A 19901-nucleotide genomic window follows, 5' to 3' on the forward strand; every position below is an offset into this window, starting at 1 on the left:
TTATTATTGCATAACGTAAAAGAAACCGTAGCCCAGGAAAAAAAGCACTGCAAGTCAGTGTATCATACGTAGCAAACACAGATTCCTACCACACTTCACTCCAGTGCAGGGCACTACACCAGACATTACTGTTGGCTTTCAGCCTCAAATTGCTCCCTCAAGGCATCCCTAATCCTTGCAGCCCCTGCTGGGCCCCTCTAATAGCCCTCGTCTCTGGCTGTTCAAATTCAGCCTCCAGGTGTTGAACCTCCAGTTCCATGCCTGAGTGAATCTTTCACCTTTCCCTTCACAAATGTTATGGAGGGTACAGCATGCGGATCTAACCGCAGGGATGCTGTTATCGGCCAGGTCCAGCTTCCCATAAAGAGAGCATCAGCGACCCTTTAAACGGCCAAAAGCACACTCCATAGTCATTCTGCACCAGCTCAGCTTGTTGTTGAACCACTCCTTGCTGCTGTCAAGGCTCCCTGTGTAGGGTTTCATGAGCCACGGCATCAAAGGGTAAGTGGGGTCTCCAAGGATCACAGTGGGCATTTTGACTTCCCCTACGGTGATCTTCTGGTCTGGGAAAAAAGTCCCGGCTTGCAGCTTCCTGAAAAGGCCAGTGTTATGAAAGATGTGTGTCATGCACCTTTCCGGGCCACCATGCATTAATGTCAATGAAACGCCCACGGTGATCCACAAGTACCTGGAGAACCATAGAGAAATATCCCTTCCGATTAATGTACTCGGAGGCTACGTGCCAGAATTGCAATGTGCGTCCCATCTATTGCCCCTCCGCAGTTAGGGAAACCCATCTGTGCAAAGCCAGCCATAATGTCATGCACGTTACCCGGAGTCACGGTTCTTCTGAGCAGGATGCGATCAATGGCCCTGCAAACTTGCATTAACAGGATTCCAATGGTCGACTTCCCCACTCCAAACTGGTAAACGACCGATTGGTAGCTGTCTGGAGTTGCCAGATTGCAACAGCCACCCGCTCCTCCACCGTCAGGGCAGCTCTCAATATTGTGTCCTTGCGCCGCAGGGTGGGGGCGAGCTCAGCACACAGTCCCATGAAAGTGGCTTTTCGCATCGAAAAGTTCTGCAGCCACTGCTCGTCATCCCAGACATGCATGACTGTGATCCCACGCCTCAGGGCTTGTTTCCTGAGCCCAAAAGCGGCATTCCACGGTGGTGAGCATGTCCTTGAATGCCACAAGCAAACTCGTGTCATTTGCGTTACTCGAGTCGATATCGTCGGAGTCCTCACTGTCTCTTTGGATCTTGAGGAATAACTCGACTGCCAAACGTGACGCGCTGGTGAGACTCGCCAGCATATTCCTCAACAGTTCGGGCTCCATTCCCACAGACCGAAAGGGAAGACAGCGCACAGTACAAAAACTGTTGAAAGATGGTGCCAATTGTGGATGGAATCAAAGGGAATGCTGGGATGCAAAGCGATGCATCACGGGGTGTTGGGACAGGAGCCAGAATGCACTGCACTCCCCACCCCCTTCCCACAAGCCACAGTGCCAGAATGGGAAGAGGTGCTCTTTGGGATAGCTGCCCACAATGCACCACGCCCAATGCCACTGCAAGTGCCGCAAATATGGCCATGCCAGTGTGCTTGCAGCTGTCAGTGTGGACAGACTGCAGCACTTTCCCTGCTGCGCTGTATAAAGGTGGGTTTAACACACAGCACTCTACATCTGCAAGTGTAGCCATTCCCTGAGACTACTGATCCCAGACAGCTTGACTCTTCACAGTTACAGCCTTAAGTTCTGACATTCTAAAAATAAACCCCCTTCCTGACAGTCTAGAGAGCATAGTTTCTTTCATATCTGTGTCTGAGTCAGTAGGTTAACAGATGTTTGCCCTTCCTTATCTCTGTCCACTTTCATTGTCCTTTCAGATTCCTGTTCAAACCAGTACCTAATTAACATATTACCTGTGGGTGTGCAGGTTGCAGGGCATGTAGATTTGCTCCCACAGTAGTTGTCCTTTACCACATGCTGAAATTGGTTTTTAAAAGTAAGACTTGATGTTATGAAGCCAAATTTAAAACTGGGTGTGTATAATAGGAAACCTATGTATCCCCAAATTTGGCTGTGAGAAATACGGATTTAGATTGTGTATAACCTCCATATCACTGAGAGAGAATTCAGAAATCGGGAAAAGTCTGTTTGCTGTGTGTGTGCATATACAGGCGATACGGACTAAATAATATAGATACTATATGTATAAATGATCGCTATGTCACAAATGCATTCTATCGTGCGTCTTTGATCACTTTGCCTGCAGTCTGCCCTTGGACAACTTTTAAAATTTCAAACGTCCCCCATTTTTTTATTTTTACCATTTGCATTTAAATGTTTCCTCTTTTCCTCAAATGTGGAATTTCCTACTCACAAGCCCTTCAAAAATTATCCTGTCTGAGGCCCAGGATGGAAAATTCAGACCTTGGAGGCTCAGTGCTTGCTTTTTGCTCAGGAAAGTCATTTTAATTTAAAAAAAAAAAAAAAAAAGTTATGACTCTTAGGGTTATTTTTAGAGGTTTCTCTGTCTCCTTCTGAGCCCTTTACAGTTGAACTCTTGATAACTATGGCTCTGGGCTTTGCAGGATGGATACAATAAGATATTTAGAACCTCCCATAATTTTCCTAAAACAGACTTTTCTGTAACATGTGGCACATGCAGAAGGGTTTTATTGGCACTCATATGGAATGAGACCTGCAGAACTCACTTGTGGCTTTACCTAAGTAATATGGTATTCCAAACACATGCCAGTAGAATCTTTGTGTCACACAATCCTGTGTGTGTATGTGTAACACAATGGACAATTTCAATGGCTTTATAGTGGTAGAAAGGCCTCAATGTAGCTGGTGTATGGTGTTGTCAGTTTTTATCACTAATATCCATTCTTATTGTTGATTATTTTAAAAAGCCATTTGCTGATCTAGAATCCTATTCCACATATGGAGATGTAAGCATGTGCCAGATGCTCAGTGGTTGAAATCAACTGTTTGTTATGTAACTTGCATTCAAACACCCACCTCGCACTAATCCCCAAGGGTATTGACTGTAACATTTCTTATTTTCAAGAAGTGAAGGTGACATAAGTGGAAGGGCGTTTTTTAAAAAACCTTTTAGTGGTCTGTGGAAACTCAAGACAACTTAAGTATAAGAAGCTTTGTTGTCTCTCAAGAAATGTACATTTTGAATACATTAACTGCGCTGGGTGGCAATTAAGGACTCCTGCCTCTCTGTAACTCCTAATCTACTTTAGAAGGTTGAGTCCTGTAATCTTTGGGGATTGATATGAATGGTGTTCTCCAGATGTCTGTCTGAAACTGCTTCTCTTCTCTCTCTTTTCCCCTTCCCCTTTAATTTCAGGACAAACACCATGATGCTGCTCATGAAATCATTGAGACAATTCGGTAAGTGTTCAATGCAGAACTGGACAGAACCTTTTCTTCCATGTTGGTATTACTGTATGTCTCAAATTAGACATTGGGTGTGGGGGAGGGGAACAAATACAAGGGATGATAGCAATCTAATTATGCTGTAGCAGAACTAAACCTGGACACTAATCAGAATTGCATTACAGCTCTGTAAATTCACACGATGCAGTAACTTCTTCTCCCCATGCCCCCAATTTAATCTTAGTCTGAAACAAATTGTTCTAGTCTGCGGTTGTTCTAAATGAAATTGTACAACAGTATCAAATTGTATGTTTGTTTTTTTTTTTGTAATGAGGATTTTAAAATTCAGTCTTTGGAAGCATAAGGCTCGGAACTTAAACAAACAAGCGAAACACCACCACCACCATCTACGGTCTCGTCTTAGGTTCTGGCCCAATTTAAGCTTACGCTGTTCACTTTTATTTCTTAAAATAGTCCACTGTGGCTACAACTGGGCAGTGCCACTGGCACTTGGAAGGGTCAGGAGTGCTGCCTGCCTGAGCACAGTGGAGCTGCATCAGTGGGAGGGTGTGGCTGAAATACTACTGGAAAGAAGGCCGAGTGTAAGAGGGCTGAATGTTTTCAGGCACCACTACAGCCACACACAGTTTGTGACACAGCAATAATTCATACGCAGTGTGGTTTTGGCAGCCTTGAGAAAAAGTTGCTGAGCAGAAACACTCCCTAATATGACTGGGTTTTCCTAATATGACTGGGTTTTTTGTTTATCCACAACAGAGAGTCCGATTTTAAAATTGTTTTCAAGCATACTTCCCCTGCGTTTGTGGGTAGAAAATAATGTTATCCATGTTAAGGGACCGTGGTTTAGCCTTGTTCCTTGACATTTCTTTTTTTAAATCCACAAAGGCCTTGTCTGAAACTTTTTCAGCCATTGCTGACAGTAGTTCAGCGGTAGTAACATTAGTAAGGTTGGGAGCCCTAGCTCTCTGGCTCTTGACATCTGTTTTCAGTAGCACATCAGTTTGACTTGCTCTGAGCAGGTTTAACTGCTACGCTACTGAAAGTGGCTGCTGGAGTAGCAGTCATCTGCACTCGGACTTTCTGTGTGCACACCAGCCAATGGCAAGAAGAGTCATTGCTAGAACACAGTTGGGCCACAATCATGTTTCACAGCTTTATTATAAAAATGGGGATTTCTGTAGTGCATACAGAGCCTTAACATACGTTTGTAACTATCATTCTTACCCGTGTACCAAATTAACCACAGTGCATACTTGTTGCTTATGCTAGTAAACTGTCCTATGGAGGTGTGAGGTGGGAGGATATAGAGCTGACCACTGGCTTGAAAAGTTGTGATATGAACAGTTGTTTGCTGCACACTGGCCTAGTCTGCGGGGAAAAAAATTGTAGAGATTAAAAAAAAGTGAGGTTTTAAGGAGGTGAGTCTTCATTAGAAGAATAGGAAGAAATGTAGTTCACAGATACTTACCATTATGCCTTTTTGTAAGGTGCTGAATGTCCTAAAGAGCAATGAGAAGAGGAATATTAGTGATTTAAGATTGTCATTTGGATACTAAATGCGCATCTCTCACATTGGCTGTTTGGGACATTTTGCACACTTTTAGCCTATTCAAAATAAAATCAGGTCACCTTTCAGCATAGTAAAGCGAGAAAAGTGATTTTACTGAAATGGCACTTTTAATCAACAGATCTGCTTCCTGTACACATGCAATCATGTCTTATGACTTTGTCTAAAATGTGGTTCTTTTTTGTTGCGTATTTTTGCTACTATCAGTTCCACTACAAAGTCAACACAGAGATGGGGGGAGAGAGCCTGGAATCTTTATCAGTAAATCTATTAACGTAGGGTATGTCTACACATACAGCTGCAGTGCGTGTGGTGAAGACGCTCTCTGCCGACGGGAGAACTCTCCCATCGTCATAGAAAACCCACCTCCGTGAGCAGTATAAGTTATGTCGGCGGGAAAACCTTGCCCACTGACCTAGTGCTGTGCACACGAAAGCTTATGTCCGTCTAACTTATGTCGCTTGAGGGGTGGAATATTCACACCCCGAAGTGATATAAGTTTTGCTGACACAGGCTGTAGTGTAGACATAGCCTAAGTGTCAGTTGTATACTCTTTTAGCTAGGGTGATCCACGAGCCAGAAAGAACTCAGCTTGACTGTCAGATCCCTGGTTGTCATGATGGCAGTTTCAGAAATGTTCTTTCTAGTAAGCTGACCAAATTGGATACCAAAGTGGAAATGATAAACATGGAACCCCACAAAACCATTGTTGGAGTCCTTATAGGGCCACAAAGCATAGAGGTGTTGCTCTTTTGAAAAAAACAAAACAAATGCTATATAGTATTCGAGGAATCAATCTGTCCATAATATCAAGACCTAAGGGAAAAAAAATGTGGTTCCCAATGGTATTCTGTAGAGCACTCTGTATTTTGGGTGATACTTCGGATCACTGTTTCTCAGTTTGATGATTAGAAAGGAAAGGGTGTGAAACCCCTTTTCCTGATGTGGCTTCCCCGGCCCTTTTCAAAGACTTTGTCGCTCCAGTGACTTGCCATCCAGATTGTGGCCCTCGTTGTTAGTTTTTAAGTTGTCTTTGAAAATAATTAACTTTTTCACATTTGAAATGAAATGCAGAACTCTGTGTTTCTTTTGCCAGATTTAGCTTGTCAGATATCCTGGCAGTGGTGGTCAGTTTTCCATTTCTAATAGGAGCAGAATATAGGGCTGTATTAATCCTGAAAAAACCACATGCCTTTAAGAAAACAAACAACAAAAACATCAAAACCACTATCAAGTCTATTTCAAGCTGGGCCACTTAAGTGGAAATACAGTACACTGCACTGGTAGAGGGAGAAAGCGCCCTCTCACATCAACTCTTTGAAGGTTTCATTTGTGCTGAGGACTGCTGTGCATTTTCAGACATCAGGTTGCAGAAGATGACTTGCATCTACATGTGGCAAGATAGACAAGTAGCTTTGTCTAAGGAAGTGGTTGTTCATAACTTATTAAAAAAATAAATGCATTTCAGAATGATTGTTTCTGTGCTTCACATTTCCCATTAGATTAGCATTAGCTGTGGCTTTTATTTTTACATCAACTAAGTATATTTGTCACTTCATTGTGAAGTCAAAATGGAGTTCATGCCTATTCAAGAGCTTTATAGTTCTGCCAGTGGTAATGGGCACTTAACTTCATATTCACTCTTGTGTTGAATAAGAACTCTTCCAGCCCCATAATTAGCATTTTGTGATGTCTACTTCGCTTCTCACAATATTGCAGTCTTTCATGCTTTCTGTAACACTGTCTTTAATTTATAGGAATGTCTGTCTAGAATCCAGGCGGATTGCTGCTTCAGTAAAAATAAAAACTGCCTCGTTAAACACTAATGTAAAAGATTTGGGGGTCTATTGTATTCTGATTCTTGTCTCATTGCAGGTGGGTCTGTGAAGAAATCCCAGATCTCAAGCTTGCTATGGAAAATTATGTTTTAATTGACTATGATACAAAAAGGTGAGAGGAACTCCCCCTTCCCCAGAAGGGCAGGCCTAAATGGCTTGTTGTGAATTGGTCTAAGAATAACTAATTACAGACACTGCAAACTGAGCTGAAGTTTTCTTTTAGAACTGGCTTCAGACTCTACAAAGTTATTTTGGTAGGAAATGTGTAACAGGAGTATTGGCAACGGCTGCTGGATTTAAGGACATAATTGGAAACTTCACATAGCAGAAAGCTGAGCTGGTGTACGTTGGAATTACTCACCCTGAAACAATGATCTGTATCTGTGCTGTTGGGCTAAAGCCAGCATTCGGAATCTGAATGGCATTGAAGTTTCTGCTTTTGTAGTAACTAAGAATTCGTGTTGGAAAACACTATGCCAGAGCTGCCCGTGGCACCACTGATTTTTCTCTCCATGTTTGTGGAAGGTTAACTTTCCCCACTCCTCTTCTATTCAGAATCAAATACGAGTGGCAACACTATAAAAACAGAGTTTCAACTCAAACTGTTCCTACAGCCTTTGTCTCTGGAGAAGCAGGAACAGTGCCTGATTCACAGAACTATGTGAAAACACCTACTACATGGACTGGCTTGACAGGGTTGTGTTGCAGTCTGCTCTGTGGGTAGAGATTGGGAGGGACAGAATCCGACCCTATGGAATTCTTTTGTTTGTAATAAGTTCGTTTGGAGACAGTTGAGAGAGTCTATATTTTTGGCTCAATTTGACTGTACTAACTGAAAATGGAAATAGAGATGACACTTGCCTGCAGACAAGTTGTGATTTATGAAAATCCATGGAATTTCTTTTATGGAAAAGATCTAAGTACACCGGTGTCCACAAAGTGATCATGTCTCCTGAATGGGATTGAGACAGGTGAAACTGAATCGGGTCCTAATTCAGCGTTAACTCTTTGAGCACCTGGATGGCTTTTGCAATGTAAAAGGACCGCTCTTTGGTGCTATATTATTCCTTTTATTTTATATGGTCTCATCCTACTAGCCCCTCCAGCCTCCCAGGGAATTAAATAGGAGTAGTGAGTGCTCAGTACCTCTTAATGTCAGGTCTATGGTTTATATGCTGATATTGTAATACAATAATTGTGTAGTACTGGTGGGGTATGTGTAGGTGTGCAGCCTCACTTTGTCAGCAATGATACTGAATAAGAGAAGAAACCATCTGTCCTCAACCACACCTGACTTATTTCTCAGAAGCTGTTCAAAGAAGCCATAAACCTGCCATCCTGTTTAATCAGTTCATTTTCCTTGGGGGGGGGGGGGGGGAGAATTATTTGAAAAGTTAATCCTAGAAGATTGGCTGCAGTGCTGCAAACGTAGAGACTAGGAATGAAAACCAGTGCATTATGGAAATGCAAATAGACACTCGTAAAAATATTTTTCAGTCTTGCCTGTTTTTATTAACATGGAATTAAAACCTGTTAATTGGCAGCCCAAAGTGAGTGCAAAGCAGCCGTGTTCTCAGATAAGGAGTCAGAGGCCACGTCTACACTACCCGCTGGATCGGGGGGGAGGGGGGTAGTGATCGAGCTATCGGGGATCGATTTATCGTGTCTAGTGTAGACGTGATAAATCGATCGCTGATTGCTCTGCCATCGACTCCGGAACTCCACCATGGCGAGAGGCGGAAGCGGAGTCGATGGGGGAGCAGCGGCCATCGATCTCGCGCCGCAAGGATGTGAAGTAAGTGATTCTAAGTCGATCTAAGATACGTCGACTTCAGCTATGCTATTCTCATAGCTGAAGTTGCGTATCCAGGCCTTAGCTAGTTGTGGCAGTGAAGTGAAGTTTATGAGAAGTTAACTTCCTTCCCTTCTCCTCTGTCTTTCCTCCTCCCTTCCTGTCTTGGGATAGCTGTGGGATATGCCCAATTACTCTGTGGACTGGCTTTTCTGCTGCTGCTTTCTGGAATCTAGTTATGTAATGACGGTGGGCCTGGCAGGTATCCTGACCTGCTTGACCCAAAATAATTCTGTAATCCTCTCAGCCTCTGCAATTAAGGTGCCTGGCTAAACTGTGAACCCAACTAACCCACAGAACAAGCAGTATGCTTTCCTTGTAAAGCAGGTGTCCGGTGGATGAAGTTTGTACTTTGAAGAAGTTGTATTACATGGCACACTGCGTGTTAGAACAGAATAGAACTGAGCTCTGGATAAGTGTCTGACTGTCTTCATAGCTGGATATAGTGGACACAGGAAGGAACAAAGCAGAACACTTTACAAGTCATCCACTGAATGCATCCGATGAAGTGAGCTGTAGCTCACGAAAGCTTATGCTCAAATAAATTTGTTAGTCTCTAAGGTGCCACAAGTCCTCCTTTTCTTTTTACGAGTGTAGTGCCTTAAAACATTTTTTGTATGTAGGGAAGTGGGAGGAAGCTAAGAGGGCCCATGGCAATTTCCAGCTTGAATTCCTGATAGGTCAGAAAGAAAAAAACGTAAGATAGCATCGAGTTATCTCCATAACTTAATTTTCCCCGTTCATTACAATAAGTCTTTGGAAGCTGAACGTTGAAATCATAGAATATCAGGGTTGGAAGGGACCTCAGGAGGTCATCTAGTCCAACTCCCTGCTCAAAGCAGGACCAATCCCCAACTAAATCATTCCAGCCAGGGCTTTGTCAAGCCTGACCTTAAAAACTTCCAAGGAAGGAGAGTCCACCACCTCCCTAGGTAGAAATCAGTTTCTTTAAAAACTCTTTTTTTTCCATCACATGGATACCATGTATAGAATGTCTAATGAATCGTTGGGCTGCTAAAGTCTCTTATTTAAGGAAAATTTATAAAAATGTAAAATTGCATAAAGAATTAATGATTGTTGCAAAAAAAAAAAAAAAATTGCAGCTACAGTATGTACACTTCAAAAAATGTAGGTCAAATGTTGTGCCTACCAACCTTGGCAGTGTTGCTTTAATGTGCATAGCTGAGCATTTCAAGACCCTCTTTACTGTTAACTGACTAGCAAACTTCGCTTTTTTTCCTTTCCCAGCTTTGAAAGCATGCAGAGGCTTTGTGACAAATACAACCGCGCCATTGATAGCATTCATCAGTTGGTATGTATTTACCTTTGTTATGCTGTGGTGCCTATCTAGTTGGCTTTATTCAGGCTAGTGGTTTCAAATTCATGTACTGAAAATGACAACTAAGACGAGCTGACTTTCTTAGCACTCAGTTGTGTGTTTGCTTAAACAGCACCATTACAGCATTTCCATTCATTCGGGAGTTAATAAATCATCTATTAAACCTTGCTTTCTGGGCCAAAACTTGGTACTTGAGGATTTGAATTTATATCTTTATATAAGAATGGCTTAATTTTTCTAAAATACAGGTTTGCAGGCTCTTAGTCCCTAATGTGCAGCTGGCACTCTTGCTTTTACATTTGAAATAGCTGAGTTACCTTTGAAAAAGGGTTCCTTTGCATGCACCATACCTAGCTTTTTTCATCAGAAATTTCACGAGGATTTAATGTATACACGTTTACTTGTGCGTGTGGGGATTGAGACTTAAAGGTTCCTTAAATAGTCCAAATTAACTTGTGTATCGTGGCGATGATCCATAGATTAAGAATTCCCTTACTGTTCAGTAAAGCTATATTTTAGAACTGTTCTGTTCCAAAGGATCAATTGCTATTAAGGAAGAACTGGAATGAAATCTAATTTAATAGATTTCTAATAATGGGCAACTTCTTTGGTTTTCTTACCCCAAGTTTAAGGCTGGTAATGAAACATAGTAAGTATAATCTAATAATAAGAATTTTACTTAATTTATGGAATTTAGATGCCCGTTCTGTCAGTAGTATCTGTTGCTGTACTTAACACTCATCCAATTTAATACTACATCTTATTCGACAAAAATCACAATCTCGGGGCCTTATGAAGCACTTTGACCTATCAAACACATGTTGGGGACTGTTATCTTCTTTTGTGGGAGCATTCAAAATAGACCTCAGAAAGATATGGCCAGTAGGTTAGAACTTCTCCCAGACTTTGCACCACTTTGGCACCTACAAATCTCCATATCGTTTGCCTGATTCATAGATGCTGGCCACTTTAATCTTGTCTTTGTTAATAGCTTAAAAGTTGGAATTCTTCAGCACTCACATTTCATTTACAAAAAGAAAAGGAGTACTTGTGGCACCTTAGAGACTAACCAATTTATTTGAGCATAAGCTTTTGTGAGCTACAGCTCACTTCATCACGAAAGCTTATGCTCAAATAAATTGGTTAGTCTCTAAGGTGCCACAAGTCCTCCTTTTCTTTTTGTGAATACAGACTAACACGGCTGCTACTCTGAAACTTTTCATTTACAGTCACTCACTGAAGTGAGAATTTAGTCAGTTTCACTCTGTCCTGCCAGTGCCCTGCTGAATGTAGGAGCCCAGGCTAGCTGACATAAGGAGCAGAAGTGGTAATTGGCCTCTGAGGTAGCAGCACTGAGCCCTCAAACGGAGGATCAGATAGGAAAGAGGTGACTATCAGGAAAAGGAGATGGAAAAGATGCCCAGGGAAAAAAGCTTACAGATGTTTAAAATCCAAAGTGGGGAAGACAAGAGGAAGTTCAGAAACATCAATAGCTTCTCTTTAGAAGTGAGATTATTAGCCAGCAGAAGCTTAGATTTTCTCTCCCACTCCCTCTGAGCGTGATTCCTCCCATGCTACACTTCATGGCAAGAAAACAAACCTCTCTTTATGTTGATGGCGCAGTGAAATGCAGTAGTTACATCTAGTATGTAGGCAGATCTTAGATGCGTTTTCCCTCGTGTATCTAGTATGCAGTCTTCGAAAATACCTATTGGGTGAGGTGACACAGACAGTAAAGCAAACCAGCTTCTCCAAGCGGCATTGCTGCAGAAGTCTTTTAGCACGTCTTGCTGCTGCTTTTGGAAAGACTGTGGATCAGTTTTACCCATGCAGGAGATGGGGTGGAGGAACGTGGATTGTCTTTGTGTCAGTTGCCCTTCCACCCGCAAACGCAGGTATGTCATGACGTATTTTTCTTGTTTACATTCCCTTTCTGCTCCTCACTCTTAGTGGAAAGGAACCACCCAGCCCATGAAACTGAACACTCGTCCCTCCAATGGGCTCCTCCGTCACATCTTGCAGCAAGTATATAACCACTCGGTGACAGACCCAGAGAAACTCAACAACTATGAGCCCTTTTCCCCAGAGGTGTATGGAGAGACTTCCTTTGATCTAGTGGCCCAAATGATTGATGAGATTAAAATGACTGAGGATGACTTGTTTGTTGACTTGGGCAGTGGTAAGTGACAAACTGCTTCGTTTTCCCTTTTCTGTCTCTGCCCGGGGTTTTTCCTCCCCTGAATAAAAAAATGTCAGTCACTTTACATTTGGAAAGTAACCCATCCCCACAGACTGTCTATCTGGCTGTGCACTCCTGACAGATAAATGCTTTCCTTCCTGTATTGCCAGTGGGATGTGGCACCAAATATGTCACCCACCCACGTGAAGGAAGGATTGATACTTCAGGAAACTTAATTTAAGAGTACTCCATTTTTGTCACCATAGATAAATGTAGTCATTTTAAAATATGGTTGGCATCTGAAATGATTGTGTAAAAGTGCCATTAACAGAGTCCATATTTTACACTTTCTGGCTTCTAGATCCAGTTTAAGTTCATGCATCACACTTTTTTCCCTCCCGAGTGTCAAAACTGCAAACTCCACCTGCTACCTGAAAATAAAGTGGGTTCTTTCTCTGTCTGACACAATCACCGGCAATAAAGATTTTCTGTTTATTGTGAGGCCGTATAGAATCCAGCTCACTCTTCCATAGCTGCATCTGTGCTACAGTTAGCAGTTTTAACAAAAGTAAAAACCTTTTTGTCAGTTAACTAACCAGATGTGACTCAAACACAGATGTGGGGCAGATATGATGAGTAAGATGATGATCTTGTTTTATTTGCTCAAATCTGATTACCAGCAGGAAAGGAGTAATAAGAATTCCCCCTTTTTAATGTAGAATTGTAGGTTGAAATAAATGAAGTGTATATCCTCTTGCTTTCTCAACGGTCATCCTTTATCCTACCAAAGGAAACGGGAACCTGCCCACTGAAAATACAGCAGAATTACTGACCTTACTTCCATTTTATATCTACTAAATGAAATTCCAAGTTAAGGGTATTAAAGCAGGCCACTCACAGGGGACAGAATTTATCCCTCCCCTTCTTCCCCCCGCTCTGGTAACTATATTTTATGTGTCCAGTTAAGTACAGTATGAGACACTTCTAAAATGCTGTTTAGTCAGGCATGGTGCTTTGCTGTACAGAAATAACTGCTTTACCACAGTTGTGTGAAAGTGTTTGTTCAGTAAGGTCACAATAAGAGATCATATCTGGAAGTCACACAATCTTGCTGTTTGCCTAACAAGATGGAGGAGTGTGTCATCTGACTAATGCTTCTGTAGTGAAATGTTTTGTTTTCCTTGGCCTCTAACACCACCAAAAACAAAACCAGATATTTATCACCATAGAATCCCAAACCTTAATATTGGACTAAGACCAAGCCTATGAAAAATAAGAACTTTTATTAGTATCTGAAAAGAATGGTTTAGCATGCAGTAGCCTCAACCGTAATTCTGTGATCACTTTTATGTGCATTGGTTTTCAGTTGATGGATACACTGGGAAAAAAATGGTTACTCACCTTCTCGTAACTGTTGTTCCTTGAGATGTGTTGTTGAGGTCCATTCCAGTCAGGTGTGTGCACGCTGCGTGTACAGTCGTTGCAGAGTTTTCCCGTAGCCGCTCCTGTCAGGTCGGCTGTGGAGCTGCCTGTACTGGCACCTTCATGGCGCTCAATAAATAAGCCTGCTGACCCGACTCCCCTTCAGTTCCTTCTTGCTGGCTACTCCGACAGAGGGGAAGGAGGATGTTTATTGGAATGGACGTGAACAACACATCTCGAAGAACAATAGTTACGAGAAGGTAAATAACCTTTTTTCTTCGAGTGCTTGTTCACGTTGATTCCAATCAGGTGACACGGAGGTGTGGTCGGAGTTAAGGAATTGCTGACTGGAGTACTGCTCTGCCGAATGCTGCAAAATGTCTGGAATGCTGGGTGATAGCATAGTGAGTGGTTAAACGTATGCACCGATGACCAGGTTGTCGCTCTGAAGATCTCCTGAATGGGAATCTGGGCCAGGAAAGTTGTTGATGAGGCCTGTGCCCTCGTGGAGCATACTGTAATAGATGGGGGCTGGGACGTTCGTCAGCCCGTAGCATGTGCAGATGCAGTCTGTGATCCAGGAAGAAATGGATTGGGAAGAGACTGGGAGCCCTTTCATCCGGTCTGCCACCGCCATGAACAGCTGATTAGATTTCCTGAAAGACTTAGTACGCTTGATGTAGAATGCTAGTGCATGCCAGACATCCACTGAGTGAAGCCTCTGCTCCTGTGCGCTGGTATGAGGCTTGTGATAGAAGACTGGTAGAAAAATGTCTTGGCTAATATGAAGCTGGGACACCACCTTGGGCAGGAAGGCTGGATGAGGCCTGAGTTGCACCTTGGCCTTGTGGAAGACCGTGTACGATGGGTCGGAGGTTAGTGCTTTTAACTCGGACACCCTCCTAGCCGATGTGATGGCGAGTAGGAATACCACCTTCCACGACAAATACAGAAGGGAGAGAGTCGCCTGTGGTTCGAAAGGGGGCCCCATTAGTCTGGAGAGGACCAGATTGAAGTCCCATGCAGGCACAGGTCATCGAGTCTGTGGATATAATTTTTCCAGGCCCTTGAGGAAATGCCCTACCCTAGGGTTGGTGAACATGGAACGCCCCAATTCTCCCTGGTGGAAGGCTGAAATAGCAGCAAGGTGTACCCTGATGGATGGCCCTTTTCAGGTGCAGGAGGTAATCCAGGATGAGTGATATAGGAGCCTGAAGTGGAGGTGTACGATGCTGGGCACGCCAGCAAGTGAACCTCTTCCACTTAGCCAGAGAAGTGACCCTGGTGGATGGTTTCCTGCTGTTGAGCAGAACCTGCCTGACCAGTTCCGACACAGGAGCTCCATTGGGTTTAACCATGAAGCTTCCATGCTGTGAGATGGAGGAACTGGAGGTCTGGGTGGTGAAGGTGGCTGTGGTCCTGGGTGTTGAGATCTGAGAAAAGCAGTAGCAGGACCGCGGTGTCCTCAGACGGCTCCAGAAGCGTGGTGTACCACTGTTGGCGTGGCCATCCTGGGACCAACAGAATTATTTCTGTCTTGTCTCTGCGGATCTTGAGCAGCACCTTGTGTACAAGTGGGACCGGTGGAAAGGCATATACGAGGAGGATGCTTTCATGCTACCCTGGGGGGACCGAGATTGAACCCGGGCTATTTCCGGAAGAAGCAGAACGTTGGGCACTTTCTATTGCTCCTGGTGGCAAACAGATCTACTGGGGGAAACCCCCACCTATGGAAGATGGAATGTACGACATCTGGATGGATGGACCACTTGTTGTGGAATGACCTGCTGAGGTGATCTGCTAGTTCATTCTGCACTCCCGGGAGATATGACGCCTCCAGGTGAATGGAGTGGGCTGTGCACAACTCCCATAGCTGGAGGGCTTCCTGACATAGGGGGGAGGAACAGGCTCCACCCTGTTTGTTGATGTAAAACATGGCAGTGGTGGTGCTGGTCATCACTGCCACACACTGGACTTGTAGTTGGGACAGGAAGGTCTGGCAGGCTTGTTGCACCACTCTGAGCTCCTTGATATTGATACTGAATGAGAGCTCGTGCTGCAACCATAGGCCTTGCTTTCGGAGATCTCCCAGATGAGCCCCCCAACCCAGAGCTGACGCGTCCATTACTAGGGCCAGAGAGAGTTGTGGGCTGTTGAAGGGGACTCCCTCGCACGCTAACTGAGGGTCGAACTACCATCGGAGGGACTTGAGCACTTGCTCTGGCACAGTGATCACTGAGTCCAGGCTGTCACACCCTGGGCAGTAGACCAAAGCGAGCCATGCTTGAAGGGGTCTGAGCCTCAGTCTGGCATGTCGGACCACGTGAGTGCAGGCTGCCAAGTGGCCGAGGAGACTCAGGCATCCCTTTGCTGTAGTAGTCTGGTACCTCCTGAGGTTTTGAATAACGTCAGTTATGGCTTGGAATCACATCTCTGCTGGATCGCCCTTGCCTGTACCGAGTCCAGCATCTCCCCCAATGAATTCTATTCTTTGGGTCGGTGCTAAGCTCAACTTGTTCACGTTGAGGAGGAGTCCCAGTCTCTCAAAAGTGAATCTGGTTAATCTGACTTGAGATTCTACCCGCTCCTTGGAGCGCCCCTGTATTAGCCAGTTGTCGAGGTAGGCATATACCTCCACCTGCCTTCTGGGGAGGAAGGCTGCTATTACTGACACACACTTTGTGAACATTCGGGGAGTCGTTGATAGATCAAATGGGAAGACCGTGAACTGATGATGTTTGTGGTTGACCACAAACTGTAGAAACTGTCTGTGCTCAGGCCAAATGGCTATGTGAAAGTACACGTCTTTCATGTAGAAGGTGGCGTACCAGCCCCTGGATCCAGGGAAGGGATGATCGTGCTCAGGGAGACCATGCGGAACTTAACTTCACCATGAAGTTTGAGTTGAGTCCTGGTTGAGTCCTTGCAGGTCTAAAATAGATATGCGATCCTCCTTTGCCTTGGGGATTAGGAAATAACGGGAGTACAATCCTTTGCCCCTTAGCTCCTGAGGAACCTCCTCCACTGCCCCTATGGTGAGGAGTTATTGCACCTCCTGGATAAGGAGTTGTTCATGAGAGGGGTCCTGATGGTCCTGAAGGGTTTGCTGCACTTTGGGGGGCGGTCCCGATGCCTGCAGCCCTGAACCCCTTCTCATGGCTAACCCCGATGAGAGGGTGCCGGTAGCAGAGTCTGCCGCATCAAGGGAGGCTTGAAGAGAGGTTCATGCCACCGCCTTCCCTTTGTCAATGATGGCCATGAATTCAGCCCTGGAGTCTGATGGAATTTGTTCCTTGAACTTCAACATGGAGTCCCACGAGTTGAAGTTGTGTCTGCTTGTTGGTTTGCGATACTTTGCTGCAAGCCCCCCATTGAGTAGACCTTTCTACCGAAAAGGTCTAATCTTTTAGACTTCTTGGATTTGGGAGTTGGTCCTTGCTGGCCCTGCCTCTCCTTCTTGATGACGGCGGTCACTACTAGGGTGCAGGGCTGCAGGTGCGAGAACAAGTACTTGAATGGGACAAAGTACTTGCGCTCAACACCCCTTGCCGTAGGCGGGGTCGTTGCTGGGGTCTGCCACAGCATTTTGATATTGCTCTGTATAGTTTTAATTAGGAGCAGAGCTACCCTGGAGGGACCCTTGGGCGCTGAGTGCTCCTTCGCAGGATGCATTGCGGTTGCACCTGGTCCTGGCTTCGGCACTGGGGAACAACCCCTGTCTGTCTTCTTGTGCCGCTTGTGTGGCACCGGTGAGTGTGAGCCATGCCTGGTTGTCTGTACTGAGGAGTGCCGGTGCTGAGGGTCTTTTGAATCAGAGTCTGTCTTTGGTACCGTGTCATGCACCGAGGCCGGGGCGCTCTGCACTGATGTGCTCTGTGGATGGAGAGCGGACTCCATCAGAAGTTGTTTCAGACGGAAATCCCTCTTTCTTTTCGTCATAGGGCGGAAAGATTTTGCACCTGTCTGTTCGGTGCTCTTCCCCCAGACACTTCAGGCACGCATCCTGGGGGTCGCCCGTAGGCATGGGCTTACCGCAGGTCCCGCAAAGTTTAAACCCTTGGGCCCGAGGCATGCCCTGCAGCTGAGGGGAGGTAAGGGATAGGGGATGTCCCTGCACCCTAACCCAAATTATATACACTAAACTAAACTAACTGCTAATTGAATCCTAGACTAAAACTACAGGCTAAAGAAGAAAACTAAAGGAAGCACTTGCAAGGCAAGTGAACGCCTTTCCAATGGACATCATGGACGGTAAGAAGGAACTGAAGTGCGGGCCATTTTGGCAGGGTTATATATTGAGTGCCATGAAGGCGCCACTCCAGGGGGCTCCGCAGCTGACCCGGTGGGAGTTGCTAAGGGAAAACTTTCTGACGACCGTGCACACAGTGCGCGCACACGTGATTGGAATTGACGTGTACAAGCACTCGAAGAAGAATAAAGGATCCTGATTTCTCCTCCCCACATAACTCTTGTTAACACCAATGAAAGTTTTCACATAGATGGCAGAGTTGAGACTGAATTTCCATAGTATTCTAGTCAACGCAGTATAGTGTACAGTGTAGATTAGAATACCATTGTAGCAATAGCACAATATCCAGCAACTTTAGTGCCTTTCCTACACCTCTATGTATAGGAATCATTCATCTGCCACAGGGCGTAACAACCGCTGGTGAAATGTTGCAGCCATTTTTTATCAGTAACTCTGTCCAACCATTTTAGACTAGAAGCCAACAATATTATGTCTGGTTGAAATGGAATTTTAGGAAGGCAGAACACAGTTGTTCAAATTGGAATTAGGACAACTGTTGCAAAAAAGTGGTATCTTCAAACCACAAGTGGTCTCTGATGAGAGAAGGGCAGTAATGACTGATATTTTATTTGGCCCATGTAAATGCATATAGTTTTTACTGCTTCCCTCATCCTCCCCCATTCCGTTTGTTACTCAATAGTTGCATCTTCTTATTCATATTGTAAACTGTTCTTTTACTCTGTTTATACGGTACATAGCAAAATGGGGCCCAGAACCTGAATGGGGCTTCTAGGTGGTACCATAATACAATTTTTTATTATACAGGACTGTCAGTATGTGGTTCCCCATTATACCAAAGTGGGTATTGTATCAATAATGATTTAATGGCAAGAGCACCACCTCCTCAATTACTAGTGCTACTTCCTGCAGGCAGTCAATGAAATGGAAAACGACAATGTGTTTTCTGTGCAAATGTGCTATCTGCTTGGCTTGAATATTTCTGTTTCCCTTGTGATCATCTATGGTTCTGTGAGAAGTGCATTAGTGAGACAATGCATTTTACATTAGTCCAGTACAAACAGCGATAAACGTCGTATTAGAATGAATATAGAAATGGTTTGATCTGGAGTTGTAATCAATTGCGGTAAGAAATAAATATAGAATGATTGCAACAGCTTATAAAGATATACCATGTACTTGGCAAAATCTGGGTCAGGTGTGCAAGCAGAGGTTCAGCTGTGATTTTTTTTTTCTTTCCCCCACAAGCCAAAGAGATGTAATGAGTGCAGACAAGGTGTGGGAATGGCAGCTAATTACTGCTGGAGCAGTCTCTGATGCAAACATAATTGAGACTGAGTGATGGGAAGTTCATACATTTTTAAGTAATGTTTTGTCTTGCAGTTTAGCAAATTGCGTCTGAAATTACTTTGATGCGTATTGATCGTTATCTTTTTTTTATTGTACTATGAAATAATACTCCTGTCTTGTGTATTAACATTTTTTCCCAATATGCTGAGACTTTTGTATTAGTTTTCCATTACGATGAAAATCAGGTATAAATGTTTTGTTACAGCTCTCTCCATTATACTGAGAGATTTGAACTGCAAAATTTATCTAGCTGCTGTTTGGTTTTCTTGCAAAAACAAAAAACATCCATATTTACTTCCTGTAGGACATAAGTCTTTTTAGTGGAAAATAGGCTCCGGTATTGAGGTGTAACTGTTGTGAAGTTGGAATTATGTGTTGTAATGTAAATTGTCATATGTTTATCAATCAATGTGCTATATTATTTGTATTATGGGAATGGCTATTGTGCTAGGTACTGTACATTCTTATAGAAAGACAGTCACTTCCCTGAAGAGCTTAGTCTGAATAGACGAGACAGAAGGTGAGAGGGAGAGATACATTATCCATACTTTTCGGGTGGGGAATTGACACATGTTGTGAAATCCTTGCATACATCTTGGTCTTTGTTTTAGAAGCAGTCTCCTGTGTATGGGGGGCTTTTTTACTATAACTGTCTCTTTCTC

At 43.9% G+C, this 19901-nt stretch overlaps 1 protein-coding gene across 5 annotated transcripts in view; it reads left to right on the forward strand.

Annotated features, from left to right (window-relative positions):
• DOT1L (DOT1 like histone lysine methyltransferase) overlaps positions 1–19901 on the forward strand; it is a 104449-nt gene that overhangs the window by 22398 nt on the left and 62150 nt on the right. For all 5 annotated transcript variants that reach the window (XM_074939418.1, XM_074939415.1, XM_074939416.1 and 2 more), the window contains exons 2-5: positions 3376–3419; positions 6868–6942; positions 9931–9994; positions 11972–12200. In XM_074939418.1, coding sequence (XP_074795519.1) covers positions 3376–3419; positions 6868–6942; positions 9931–9994; positions 11972–12200 — 412 coding nt within the window. The remainder of the gene's footprint in view (positions 1–3375; positions 3420–6867; positions 6943–9930; positions 9995–11971; positions 12201–19901) is intronic.

The sequence above is a fragment of the Natator depressus genome, chromosome 25 (assembly GCF_965152275.1).
Source record: "Natator depressus isolate rNatDep1 chromosome 25, rNatDep2.hap1, whole genome shotgun sequence".
Classification (NCBI taxonomy): domain Eukaryota; kingdom Metazoa; phylum Chordata; order Testudines; family Cheloniidae; genus Natator; species Natator depressus.